Source organism: Gambusia affinis, linkage group LG17, assembly GCF_019740435.1.
Source record: "Gambusia affinis linkage group LG17, SWU_Gaff_1.0, whole genome shotgun sequence".
Taxonomy (NCBI): Eukaryota; Metazoa; Chordata; class Actinopteri; order Cyprinodontiformes; family Poeciliidae; genus Gambusia; species Gambusia affinis.
In genome coordinates, this window is record NC_057884.1 from 14428594 (window position 1) to 14442450 (window position 13857).

Below are 13857 nucleotides of genomic sequence, written 5' to 3' on the forward strand. Positions count from 1 at the left end.
TTTGTACCTAAGCTTTTTGGTTCTAATGTTATTTTCTACCTGCAGAGTACTGTGCACTATCCAAAAGATTTAATTTTGAAATGTTTCTTCTGCCTTTATTTGTATTTTTGTGTCCCTTTTTTCTCATTTTACACTTTAATACACCAGAATTTGCAGATTACTTTGTCTTTTTGGTGATATACGTTTTAAATATAAAATAAAACATGCTGATTAAGTACTCAAGAAGCCTTTTACCAAAATACTTTTTTTACTTAGTTGAGTAATTTCTTGGATACTTTCCTCTTTCATTTAAGTAAAAATATTTTTGAAGTAGTGCTACTCTTACTGGAGTACAATATACTCACTTCTGGGCACAGTAGCTGCTCATACTATTTTGAGTTTCCAGCGCTTTACAGTACATCATTTTTTAAAAAGTGGCATTGCCCTTTAAACAAAGCATCCAATGAAACTGAAATGTGTCCCCCTCCTGGCTGTTGCCTGATAGTGCTGTTTCCGACTGGCGGAGCTTTGGAGATGCTGACTGTGCTCCAGGAACAAGGTAAAAGCAGAGACCATTTTACTGCGATAAAATGTGTTGATAAAATGCTTTTATATTCACGCGAGACCAGTGGGAGCTAACATCGCGGGAAGTGAAGCAGGAGAAACGGCTAAGTGTTTTGAAACGAACAACCTGCTGTTGGCTAACACAGGGGCAGGTTACTAGCTTAACATTGGCGCAAAACGTTTGTACCTGTCAAGTTACATAATGCTGCTCAATTCTGTGAACTAGCATGTTAGCATCGCTGCTTTGTTGTTTTATGACCAAGTAGGACATTTTACTGCAACGGTTGTGACTGGAAACCGTCGCCGCATAGAGGCGTGAATGAAAGCATAACTTTAGCTGCACTGACAGGAGTAACAAGCGAGCTCCTGTACATCATCTGGCTGAGGGAAACAGAACCAGACACTGAGGTAAGTTGCCTTTTAAAGGCAATAGATAGGTAAAAATATAACTCCTCACTATTTTCAAGCTTATTGTTATAAGCAAAGTTGCGATTTTCGGAACAGTCCCGTCAATAAATGTGTAAATTTTTGTTTATGTTTAGTGCATCATGCTCTGTTCGTGCCTGTGGCTTCATTACGGCATGACAAGACAATAACCTGTCCGCTGAGTCTCCCTCCTGGAGACGGTAGATTTATGGCAGGCCAATGTCACATATAATAGAGCTGAAGTTAGCTTCCGATTTGGGAAATGGCAAAATGGCAATTCCACTTAATTTGTCGTTCAAGTTCAAAAACTACGACACTTACACTGTTCAAACCTGGACTAGATTACTCTAAGAGCTGAAACGTTAAGCCCAAGTTTGTGATTTGTGAAAGCTTAATTAGATTTTGGTCATGTTTGACGAGATCCAAAAGATGAACAATTCATGCTCAAAAGTCCAGAATTAGATCAGTTTCTGCCACGAAGAGTGTGTGAAAATCATCACTTGATGATGTGACCACCAATTTCTTTGCAAAACCAGTTATTAGGTTTAGAGAGCAATAACGTTTTCTCATAGGGTCAGTTTATGTTTCAGTTTTTCCTTTTGTAAATGAAATCATTTGAGAGCTTTGTATTTATTTATATTGTCTAAAATAAAAATGCTAATACGTTTTCACAGCTCCATATTTCACTTTTTTTTTTTTTGATTTTTTGAAAGTTTCATTTTAAATTTGGAGAATTGAATTTGGAATATCTACTGTGATGATCTTTACTGACTCACTCTTTATATGACAAACCGACTTGCCATGGTACATGCCGTTTTCCAGCCCTCCCTAAACAGTTCAGTCCCCTCCTCCTTTCCCTTGTCTGTTTTCCCACTGAAGCATATGTCATCTTACTAACTCAGAGTGAGTTACACAACCCGGCTGTCATGCAAAATAGGAACACGTGTTTTTAGGCGTTGCTTGAAAACACATCTCTCACAGACAACACAGACTGGTTAACCGCTGTTGGGGAAACAGCTGCGTCTCAGAGGAAATCTTTTTTTTATATATATATTTTATTTTTTTATTTTTTATTTTTAGAATCTCCAGCTTGACAGCTTCATTTTTTTATTTTTATTTTTTAAATTTATTTCTTTTGGAGATGAGAAGAATGAACTCAACATGTGCTTGCCTTACAGAGAGGACCATGCTACGAACATGATCAGCACCGATGGCTTCTCAAAATGCGAGGCGACTCTGCGAGCCAGAAGCCGGAGGAGGCCGCTTGCAGAGATGCTCCATCTGCTCTCAGCCGTCATCGTTTGGCTGGTGACCGGCACCACTATCTCCAGCCTCAACAAATGGATTTTCGCAGTTTACAACTTCAGGTACCCTCTGCTGCTGTCTGCACTGCATATGCTGACAGCAATCGTGGTGGACTACGGGCTGATCAAGCTGCGGGTGATCCGACATAGAGGGGTCGCCGAGCAGGACCTGACTCCGAATGCTAAGTGTAAAGTGTTCCTGTTGAGTCTGACTTTCTGTGCCAGCATCGCCTTTGGAAACATCGGTCTGAACTATGTACAGCTTTCGTTTGCACAAATGATCTACACTACGACGCCGCTCTTTACTCTGGCCATCTCCTCTCTGATCCTGGGTAAGCAGCACCACATCATCAAATACACGGCCATGATGCCCATCTGCCTGGGAGCGTCCTTCAGCATCATGGGAGAAGTCCAGTTCGATCAGATCGGATGCTTCTTTGTGTTTGCAGCGACCATGTTGAGGGGTGTCAAGTCCATTCAACAGAGTGAGTACAGTTTTGTTTTGTTTTGTTTTTTTTCTACCCCATAAAACAATTAAAAGTATTTATTTTATTTAATAAATGGCCCAAGCGAGATGCTTTCTGGACTTTTTGCACATGCCAGTGACTTCAGGGAACATTTTTCCCCTGGACGCCACATCAGTTTGTGGTTGTGGAACAAGTTGATGATTCACTCCACAGTCTAGACACACCCTCTTATTAAGGTGGAATGGCTTTCTGGTTGCCTAGGGAACATAATATAAACATTATGTGAGTGAGTAGAGTCTGCTGACAGCCTAATCTCATGTTTCTAATGTTTGATTATACAAAAATGGCCAAAAAGAACAATCTAGACTGTCACATTATACAAGATGTATAATGTGACAGTTTAGATTGTTTGTTTTTTTCTGATCGGGTTTGATGAACTGTGTTCAAGAAATTCTTTTTCATTGCCAGAGAAGATTCAAGATTTTATCCAGTGGGTAAAAACATTGTGACAACAAACTGAACTTTTTGTTTGAAAAGTTCTCTGATGTCATGAGGACTAACTCTTGTTCTGATAATTATCTAGTGTTTTGAACTCTTATTGAATCATTTGTTGCTTCGGCTAATTTAAAGCTGCTGGTTTCCTGGTTTTGTATTGCACCACAAGATGAGTGTTTGTTTGCAGTAAATAAATGGGCTGTAATGTCATTACGCTTTGCAACGTGAACCTTGTCTGAAAAGACATGAGTTAAAAAAAAATGTGTGGAGGCTCAATGTTTTGTTACAAACACAGTCGGATCTTCAGGTTTCTAGGATGAATGAATTGCTAAATCAGAGTTTTGCAGGGCCTCAAAATCTTTCAACGAATAATCAAATTTTCAACTATAAAACATCTTAAATGTATCCTCAAATATACTTTATACATTACATTTTCTGCTTGTTTTAAGTGTGTTTATTGCATCTGTGGCTATCATCACATTGTGGCTGCTGTGTGTGTGTGTGTAATAATTCAGAAAGCCCACGAAACACCACCTGTTCCCTTTAAATCAACAAAATGATTCTCCTCCAGTAGCTGGTCTTTTGTTGGCTGTTTTGGGATTTTAAATCAAGACATAGCTTAATAAAGTAAGCTTAAGCTTGTTTTAGTTATAACAAGTGAAACAAAATGTTTCTGCACAAATATAAAAGTACAGCGCTGTTTCTTACATAATGTTTGACATCATGTCAGAGTAAACATACAGTTTTTAGGTCTCTGGCGCTCAACTTCTCAGCTCTGCTCAAACATCAGTGCTTTTTTATGTCCTTGTCCTTAATCTGCACTGTAACTAATTTTGTAGTTCTTAGGGTCATTGTTCATTTGAAAGATTCAAGCTTTTACTTTCTATCTTAAGATTTTGTTTCATTATTTTGTGTTTCATGTTCTTTCTAACCAGCGAATCAGTCTATCTCACAGCATGATCCGTCCACTTTCATATTGAAGCTTGAAACTTTCCCCTTTTTTTCACCCAGTTGTAGTAATCGTCATTATGGATGTAAACTTCAAGTTCAATTTATTTACGTCTCAGAATGTGTTTTGTTACAGAGTATACATAAAAAATGTAATCTGGTTTCATCTGATGGCTTTTTTTCTTTCAGAATGGCTTTTCAGCCTGTGTTAGCTAAGAAATCAACTTTTAAATTTGAAGGAAGTCATTTAAAATGATCTCTGACTTTTCAAGCTTTTAGCAGTCAGATATAATTTTGCTCATATTAACTTAAGCAAAACAGAAAATAGGGAGTCTCATTTCATACGAGCTGAAAAATGGTTTAATCTTCAGTTTTAGCTGGAAAAAAATGCTACCTGAGTTAACTTTTTATTTGTTTGGTCAATATAAATAATGCTAAAATTGTAATAGTAATAAATTTTTAGTTTTAAATACAAGTTACTAAAACCTGTAGGAACCCTCTTCATATTGTGATCCTAGCGTGGAAAGGGTTATCATACCCCTGAAAGCTTCAGTGACACACGTCACAAGACTGCAGAAGTGTTCTTATTTTCTTCATTAAGTTGAGTTAAGTCAGTGCTGGAAGAAACATTAAGTACTGTTGTTGTTTCTGGGCCAGAGGATGTAAACACAGTCCAGCAAATCAAATGTTCTGCGATGTAGTCTCGGGTTTCAAGTAGCTATTTTCATCCTCCGGCCGGCCGTAACACTTTCCCCTCGGTATATTCTGTTTCTCTGTCCCACTTCAGGTCAAGTTCGTCTTTTTGTTTAAATGTCAAATGAACTTCTGATGACACTTCAGCAGTTTGTGAGCTGGAGGCAAGCTTTCAGTGAGATCGCTCTGGTTGTAACCTGTCAGAAATCTGCAATGGCAGCGACACGTCTATAAAGAGAGAGAAAAAAAGTACAGTTGGGAGGAAAATCTGTAGGAAAAAAATCTTTCTACAAACTAACAGAAACAAACTATTCTCAAAAAAGCTAAAGGGTGCCTTTGTTGTTGATCCACTAACAGAGGAATACAGAGAATGTCTGTCCATGATGGCTCAAAGAGATATGAAACATGGCTTTCATAGAGGAGCTTTGCATAATGTCCAGTAATATTCCTGCTATTCACAGGATTGTTGTTACAGTTCTTCATGATTTGACTATAAAAACAAAGTAAGCAGTTATGAAAGTCACCTAAACCAAAACATTCCCCTAATACGTGTTGTAGAATAGCAGGGACAGGACATGGAGTGACTGGATAGAGTTTGAGACAGGAAGTAAAAGTTTTTATTCATGGACTAAAAAATTCCTACAATCTTTAACAAGAAGCAAGTGTTGTCTATGAAAAACTCTTAGTAATCTGTTTAAACGCAGTAAGTAAAGTACAGTTTATGTATCATGAGAGTAGGCCTTCAGATGACATAAGCAAAAATTAATTCTGATCATATTTTTATGATCAATCTGTTCTGAAAAAAGTGTAAGAATAGCTTTTACACATCTGTGTGCTAAATGAAGTTATTGACCACAGAAATGCATTTTAGTAATGGTCAAAAACTTCAACAAACACTCAAAAACCTTGTTGAAAGCATTTCCAAAAGAGTTAAAGCTCTTGTAGTTGCAAAGGTGGGTGAACATAATATAAAACCCTTTAGATTAAGGAGGAGATGTAACCCAAGTTCATGTAGATGTGCGTGGAGTCAGACGGACAGATGTTTTTAATTTCTTTCTTTCTTTTTTTTAGGCATTTTACTTCAGGAGGAGAAGATCAACTCAGTCTTCCTGCTCTACTTGATGTCCATTCCCAGCTTCTGCATCCTGGCTGTGGCCGCTCTGGCCTTGGAAAACTGGGCCATGCTGGAGTCGCCGCTGCATTACGACCGCCACCTGTGGGTCTTCATCCTGCTCAGCTGCCTGGGTTCGGTCATGTACAATCTGGCCAGCTGCAGCGTCATCACGCTCACCTCGGCCGTCACCCTGCATGTCCTGGGCAACCTGAACGTAGTCGGCAACCTGCTGCTGTCTCAGCTGCTGTTTGGCAGCGAGCTGTCCGCGCTCAGCTGCGCCGGCGCTGTGCTGACGCTGTCCGGCATGCTCATCTATCAGAACTCCGAGTTCATCGTTAGCTACATGGATGCACGCAAGGCTAAACTTGAAGGGACCGATTTTAAATCAGAGTCTGACGGGGGTTCGGTTAAGGAGGAGGGGTTTGAGAAAACTAATTATCCACAAAGAGTGGATGAGAAAGAGAAAATGGACTGATCTGAAAGTATAAAGAAAATGAAGAAAAATAATCACTGGATACACTGTAATTTGTGTCATATAAGTGGCAGAACATTTCCTGAAAGTCACCTTCCCTGTGCCAACTCATTCCTGTTCTTGACAATGAATTGGAGTCTGCACAGGAAAAAAAACAAAACACCATGACCCTTCATGGATAAGGTTCAAATTAATTCCTCATCTAGCCTATAGATCTATATGCATGCATGAGCACTCTGAACTGTTTGGTACCGCTGAAGTTACCGACTTTGTCTCTCGCACTACTCCACTGTGAAAAGCGTTCTCAGCTCCAGAGGGCTGTAATGTTCTCGGGGACGGTTGGTCAGGTTTGCAGAGACTCTGGAAGCACTTTGGCCCCGAATCTGATTAAACTCAAGTTTGTATTAAGAAGCTATATTTATTGTACTGTTGCCTTGTTCCATTTTGGACATGGGGCCGAGGTTTTATGGCAGCTTTGTTGTTGTTACGTAAAGCAGGAGCCGGGTGTTGTTGAGCTGAAACGTTCTGTGCAATGAGTCGCCTCTTTTCCACTTAAGCACATACTCACTAAGAGGCTGAAGCTGTGTGTTTTATTCTCCACTATGAACCTTTCTGAAGCCCTACATTGTGTTCTCAAGAAGTCTCTGTTGGGTTAGTCCAATTATGAGCAGCACGTCTTCCTCGCAGCGTACTTTGATAATTAGTGTCACAAGTTCTCTAAGGAGTGTCGCTCAACTTCAGCTCGTCTTCCTCCTGTGGAAAAGGTCAAGAAAAAGAAGAATGATGTTTCTTTTTAGCTCTATTATTTTCACTGATGCTTTTTTTAAGGAGTTTGAAAGAAAATCTATATTTTTTTTATTATGAGCGCCTCGGCGAACATTGGCTGAAAATGCTGTAGGCTTTCTTCAAGTGTCATACAGTTAATATTAGTAAGCGTTTGTCTCTTTCTAACCTCTCCATTGTGTGGAAGCATCCAGACTGCATGCGATCCACCCTGAATTTAGCATGTTTGGTATGCCAAATATTTACTTTATGTTGGTTTACAAGCTCTGTCACTGGCTCCTTGTTGCTGTTGTTCAGAGTTTGAAATCCTACAAAACAATGCCACCATATATATATATATATATATATATATATATATATATATATATAAAAATCCCATCACAATTTCATCATGTTTTGCCTAAAAAAAAAGACATATTTTTATTGCCAGGGTGCCATTTGCAAATACATTTAACGCAAGAATATTGAAGATAAAAAATGTAGGACTGCTGTTTCTTTATAACCCTAATTCAGTTTAAAAATGGTCTTTATTTATTTTAGATATGGAGTACATGTAACGATTCTGTACATGTAACACATTTTCACTGGTTCCCCGTGTCTCATTTGTTTAATAAGACACTGGAACTCAATATTCAATCAATAATAGTCAAAAATTTCAGTACAATGTTGCATAAAAACTAAGAAATGTACATATCAAGGACAAAATATGTTTTTCTTAATATTATGTTAAATGGATAACAGTTTGGGGGAGGATGGTTGTGCTGCACTGACAGGTTGTGGTGTTTCTGCCTTTAAAGTCTATGGTTAATTTTGTACATATTTGTTTTGGAGTGCAAAGCTTGTTGGATGTAAATAATTATTTTATTATATTTATGTATTTTGTAGCCCTTAATGGCTGGTTTAAACTCGACTGCTTAAAGAATGAACCATCTTTGCCTCATGCCTTATTTGGACATCCTGCAGATGAGGAAAAATTAACAAATCATGTGGACTGGAATAACAAATAAAGGAACTCAAGTCCCTCATCACTGATTTGGTGTGAATGAATTCTTCTGCTTTGCTTTAGGTTAACTTTCTGGAGTATTTTCACTCCTTGGCTTCAAAAAATAATAAATTGTGAAAATGATTCTTTCCTTACATTGCTTCATAAATTGATAGGTAAGTTGGATATGTAGCAAATGAGTTATCAGTTAGATAAAATTGATGCCATGAAGCAAAAAAAGTTTATTAAATTTTTCTGTGTTGAAATTCACTACAGAATTAAAATATATGAAATTGGGGGGTTAAAGAAAGTCCGTAAGCATAGCTAGAGCTACTATAGAACAGCTTAGATCATAGTGTACTCATGTTTAAGAGTGGCCTAGTCAAAGTCTGTACCTACTGCTAAATACAATTGACAATCGGTGATGAGCATAAAAGCTACCTGACTGAGCTTGTGAAGTTGTAGTTATAGTTGTGAAACTATAAATAGTCATAGGTGTTTCTATTAACTACTTTCTACTGACTTGGGTAGAGATAAATGCAAATGCACACCACACTTTTAAGATTTGTATTTCAAAATAAAATCCAAACCTATCCAGCTCACTTATTTATTCAGCTTATTTGTAAAGGCAGATATTGTGACTATTAGTTAAAGGTTAATTGCTCTACATAATGACACACCAGAAGATTATCAGATAATTAGATAGATATTTGAGTTGTGATTTTCTGACATGAATCAGCTGCAAGCTGCTTTACTATGTCACTTCCTAATCTCTATACATGTTATTTGGATATTAAAACCTGAAGTTCTGCCACTGCCTCACCCTGTGTGAAACCAAGATGGTTTCCAACCCCTCAGGTTTTCAGGAAAGCAAAGTCAGGGGGTCTGAAAACAGAAAATATTTTTGCAGTTCTACGAAGTCAACACTAGATGGCGCAGTTTGTCTGTTTCAGACCTACTACCCTGATGCCTGAATGTCCCTTAACTTTTAAACCACTAAACAATCTCTGCTGATGTTTTTATATTTTACCGACGTTTCCCGGCAGATGTTTGTGTTTGAATTCCAAGTATGTGCTCTGTCCATCCGCCTAAAGATTCCTCCACTTCTGTAAACAAAGTTTCTGTTCAGCCTTTTGCCTGAATAAGGCAGTGCTCCTCACTTTTTGCCCCTGTTAACCCTTCACATCCCATACTGCTGCTGCACTCTGAAGGTAAATGGTGATAAAAATGATTCGTGCAAAAACATTAAAACATTGATCTGAAGAGATTCCTGATATCTTTGGGATCACATCATCCTGGATCCTTTGACAAGAGGAGCAAAGTTTCAGAGTGGAGGTGACGAAGACGGATGAGTTCAGAGAGTTTCCTCCTCCTTCTCCTTTCTCCTATTCTGGGAGGTTCACATAAGCAATCTGAACTCTCTCTGCCCTGAACAAGCATATTTATAAAACACTGAGATGTAAGTTGTGATCTTCTGCACAAGGTTTAACAGAGGAGAAAGAAAGCGAGACGGGAAAGTTGCATCCTAAACTCTGCCATCAGAGGATCTGGTTTCCATCCTGATAACAGGTGAGTTCCACCAGACACCTAACCACAATGATTTTCCTATTCAAATATTCAATTTTTTTTTACATGCTACCATATTGTTCTCCTCATTTTGTGACATCAAGCTTAAAATATTTAGTCAGACTCTCGACAAATTGTTTAATTCTGCTATCAGAGTGTTTTAGAAACCAGCTTCTTCCATAGCAATACTATATTTGTACATGTTGAAGGGTCTCGTTTAGTGCAGTTGCTCAGCTGCAATAAGCAGCGCTTCAGTTGGACTAATAATTTGTCACACAGCTGCTCATTTTTAAGCTACTGAACATATTTCAGCTAGAAATGAATCTGAGCTTCCGGCTTTGTTTACAACATTTCTTCCACAAAAAAAAATATTTGAATATGGGCAAGTTAGGATATTTTGGATTTCTCCTCATTTACATGGCAGAAAGGCGCTTTTAGTTTAGTTTTGTTTTCATTCATGTCACTAAGATATCCTTCAGAAATGAGTTTGTTTTCTTATTTGTTTTGTTATTTCAGCCAACCAGGTTCGCTAACAAGACATGGAGTCAAAAAATGAAGGGTCAACGCTGTTGACCAGTGAGAAATTGGCCTCTATTGAGGATGAAGATGTTCTCAACAAAATGGTGAGCCCATAAAATAAATGACACTACATTCATGCAGATACTGAGTGTCTGGGATTATTGGGAGACTATTATTACATTCAATCTTTTTAACTTTAACTAATGGCAACATTTGTTTTTTCTTTGAGTAAACTTGGAAAAAAAATACTCAGTTATTTAGTGACTGTTTTCCGCTTGTAGCTGGACAGTGCAGCAGATTTTGAAGAGAGGCGGATGATTCGAGCTGCTTTGAGGGATCTGCTCAAGAAAAAGAGAGGTAAAAATCGTACAAGAACAAATTAAAATCCACAAGGTTTATTGCTTATTTGCTATGCTAATATATGTATGCTAAGAGTAAAAGCTGAAAAAAGCAACTCCAACCCAGTCCCAAAGGGGATTTCTTTTCACTTTCTATCAACTTTGCCCTTCCCTTTGGGGAAAGAATGGTTAATATTTATCCTGTTGGTTGAATTTCTCACTAGATTCGAGGATATTTGCAGCTCCTCTAGAGTTACGATGGACTTCAGCTGCTTCTCTGATTTATTTTCTCTCCCTGACTTGTCTGCTTTGCTCATTATGTTGCTGTTGTCATCTAATGTTTTCTAATAAACCTCTGAAGGTCGTTGATAAGCTAGGATTTCAATTTGCACACCAGACTTTTCTGAGTTTGACATTTCTGATCAGAAAAAAGGGAGCAGGAGCGCGGGGTGAGGCACCAAGACCTGAAACAGCAGGGCTTGAATAGAGGAGGGACGACTGGAGGAACTGTTAGCGTCGGAAGAGCATCTATGAACCAGCAGCCATCGGTGAACAGTAAGTCTGACTCTCTGATGTCGCTGTTTTCTGCTTTACGTCGTCGCTGAAAATAAATCTGTTGTTGTTTCAGAGTCAGCAGGTCAGCCGTCATCCTCCACTCCAATCAGCAAGACCACAGGCAGGTGAGAGACATGAGGAATTAGATTATTTTTGCAACATAATTGCCAAAATATGGCATTTCTGCTTCCTCTTCTTTGAAAGTGAGATAACTAATGGCTGTTTTTCTGTCCTCTCCTCTGCAGGGCTGGTCCTGCTGCTGTCTCAGCCCAGAAATGTTCCTTTGCTGAACCACCCAATGCTAAAAATGTCAAACAAATGCTTCTGGACTGGTGCAGGGCCAAAACAGAGCCATATGAGGTAAACCTCCATCCAGCTAGCTTTTGCTCTGATTTATTGCCCATATGAACTGTGCACAGTTCTGTCCCTGAAACCCATTTGGCCACGGCTCTTGAAAACCGGTTCCTCTCTCTTGCGTGTGGCTAAAACAGGGGGTAGACATCCAGAACTTCTCATCCAGCTGGAAAGACGGCATCGCCTTCTGCGCCTTGGTGCACAGATTCTACCCCGACGCGTTCGAATACTCCACCCTGAACCCTTACAAGCCCAGAGACAACTTCCAGCTGGCTTTCAGCACGGCAGAGTGAGCTCTCATCTCTTAAAGTGAACAAGAATAAATGCAGTCTTCTGAGAGCGTATTGTCTGAGTTATCTGTGTTGACGTCCTGTCCTCAGGAGGCTGGCAGGCTGCCCCCCTCTGCTGGATGCTGAGGACTTGGTGCGGATGAAGGAGCCCGACTGGAAGTGTGTGTACACGTACATCCAGGAGTTTTACCGCTGCCTGGTGGAGAAGGGCCTCGTCAAAACCAAGAAGCGCCCATAAGTCTCCGAGAGCCCACGAGTCACTGTGATCTTTCCAGATAAACGCACCGAGAGAGCCTGAGGTCAAAAGGATGACTTTGTGATCGTGTCCAGATAAATATTTACCATTCGATCTGAGCCATTTCACTAGAAACGAACGGTGACAAATGGATGGTATTCAACAACAGGGAATTGTTGCTGTCTGTGTGATTTAAGAGAACAGCTGGTGCTTAGGGTCAGTTCATTCCTCTGAGATTACACATCTGCATTAATCCCACTGTGAGTCTGAGCATGACTTTCATGATGATGATGATGATGATGATGTCCAGGACTCGCTGCAGTATGTGCGTCAGTTAAATAAATACTTATTTCATTATGCGACTTGCTTTTTTTCCCCTGCAAAAGCAATTAAGAAAAATCATATTTTTTCCATGAACTTTGGCATGAAACGTGTTGACTGCATCGTCCAAATGCTGAGGAATAAAAAGGGTAATTTGTACAGCTCAGCGTAATTTTCTTTATGTACATAATTATATAAGTTGTTTTTTCTGTAAAACTGTCTTGAACCTTTAGACTTTTTTTAAACTGCTTTACCACTATTGAAAATGACTCAAGGTTTTGAAATAAAACACACTATTAAATTTAGTAATAATAACAATAATAATAATAATAATAATAATAATAATAATAATAATAATAATAATAATAATAATAATAATAATAATAATAATAAATCGAATACATTATTAATTAAATGAATTATTAAAATGTAATTAATTATTAAATCTATTATCCTCAGTTTTAGACAGTAAGCATGAAGCATTTTAAAATATGCTTAGCCTGACAATTAAAATATGTCCATGATATTAAAATCTTGTTTTAGCATTCAAGATTTCTCCAGATCGTCTTTGATTCCTCGGAGCATTTAAAGCATGGCTGTCAAATAAGCATAAATTTGGTTGATGCAATAAATAAATAAATAAATAAATAATAATAATAATAATAATAATAAAAATTAGAAGTTTTGGTGAGGTGAGGCATTTAATAAGTTAAAATTAAAGACTTTCCCTTTTTTTTGCTTTCTGGGGAATAATTTACAGATCAATTTTCCACAAAAAGTCAGACACTTTGTTTCATTAAAAATATTTTGTGCATTGGATTGCAGATGAAATGTAACATAACCAAAGTATTCTAGCTGGAGAATATAAAAAATTAGAAAACTGGAATCATTACATGCTCATTACAATCTGAATACATCCATATGGTGCGCTACTAATAAAAAAAATCCTGATCCCACTCCAATTTATCAACCCATTTCATGCATGTGCAGAGATATTTCTACATAATATTGATAATTAACTTATATAAATGCAATTTTTGCCTTCACTCCCTCTGTTCTTCATTTATATTTTAAACATTTTGAATTAAACATGACGGATGTTTGCACAGTCTTATAGATTATCAGCGCAGAAGTATTAAATTGTCATTTGGGGAGTCTGAACAACAACCCCCAACAGCATAAGTTGCCCTTGTGATTTGAACATAATGGTGATCAATATATTGCCAACCAACATACAGGAATACAACAGATTTTGTTTTATGTTGTAGATTGTTGATCAAAAGTGCTCGTTTAAATACATTAGCTTGGTATATAGAAGTTCATACTACTACATCCGAAGCAAGTAATCATAGTTTATTGATATGTTGATCGATGCAGCCTATCAGTGACGTACAGTTATCGGATTAATGCGTCACCCGCAGGACAGATGCGCCGTTATTTCTGTCCGGCTGT

At 38.2% G+C, this 13857-nt stretch overlaps 2 protein-coding genes across 6 annotated transcripts; both read left to right on the forward strand.

Annotated features, from left to right (window-relative positions):
* The first annotated feature begins 432 nt into the window (after positions 1 to 432).
* slc35e4 (solute carrier family 35 member E4) lies at positions 433 to 8270 on the forward strand. Of its 5 annotated transcripts, XM_044144133.1 has the most exons (5): positions 440 to 538; positions 893 to 951; positions 2148 to 2336; positions 2614 to 2758; positions 5948 to 8270. In XM_044144133.1, the coding sequence occupies exons 1-5, from the start codon at positions 454 to 456 to the stop codon at positions 6463 to 6465; spliced, it is 996 nt and encodes a 331-aa protein (XP_044000068.1). In that variant the 5' UTR covers positions 440 to 453; the 3' UTR covers positions 6466 to 8270. The 5 variants fall into 5 exon arrangements, with proteins under 5 accessions (XP_044000064.1, XP_044000068.1, XP_044000066.1 ...); XM_044144131.1 differs by having other exon boundaries at positions 443 to 538; positions 2148 to 2758; XM_044144129.1 differs by lacking the exon at positions 893 to 951 and having other exon boundaries at positions 433 to 538; positions 2148 to 2758.
* A 1311-nt stretch (positions 8271 to 9581) lies between these two features.
* Positions 9582 to 12564, forward strand: smtna (smoothelin a). Its single transcript, XM_044144134.1, has 8 exons — positions 9582 to 9796; positions 10310 to 10416; positions 10594 to 10669; positions 11077 to 11205; positions 11279 to 11330; positions 11451 to 11565; positions 11697 to 11848; positions 11940 to 12564. Exons 2-8 carry the CDS (start codon positions 10333 to 10335, stop codon positions 12085 to 12087), a joined length of 756 nt encoding a protein of 251 aa, XP_044000069.1. The 5' UTR covers positions 9582 to 9796; positions 10310 to 10332; the 3' UTR covers positions 12088 to 12564.
* Positions 12565 to 13857: the final 1293 nt, after the last annotated feature.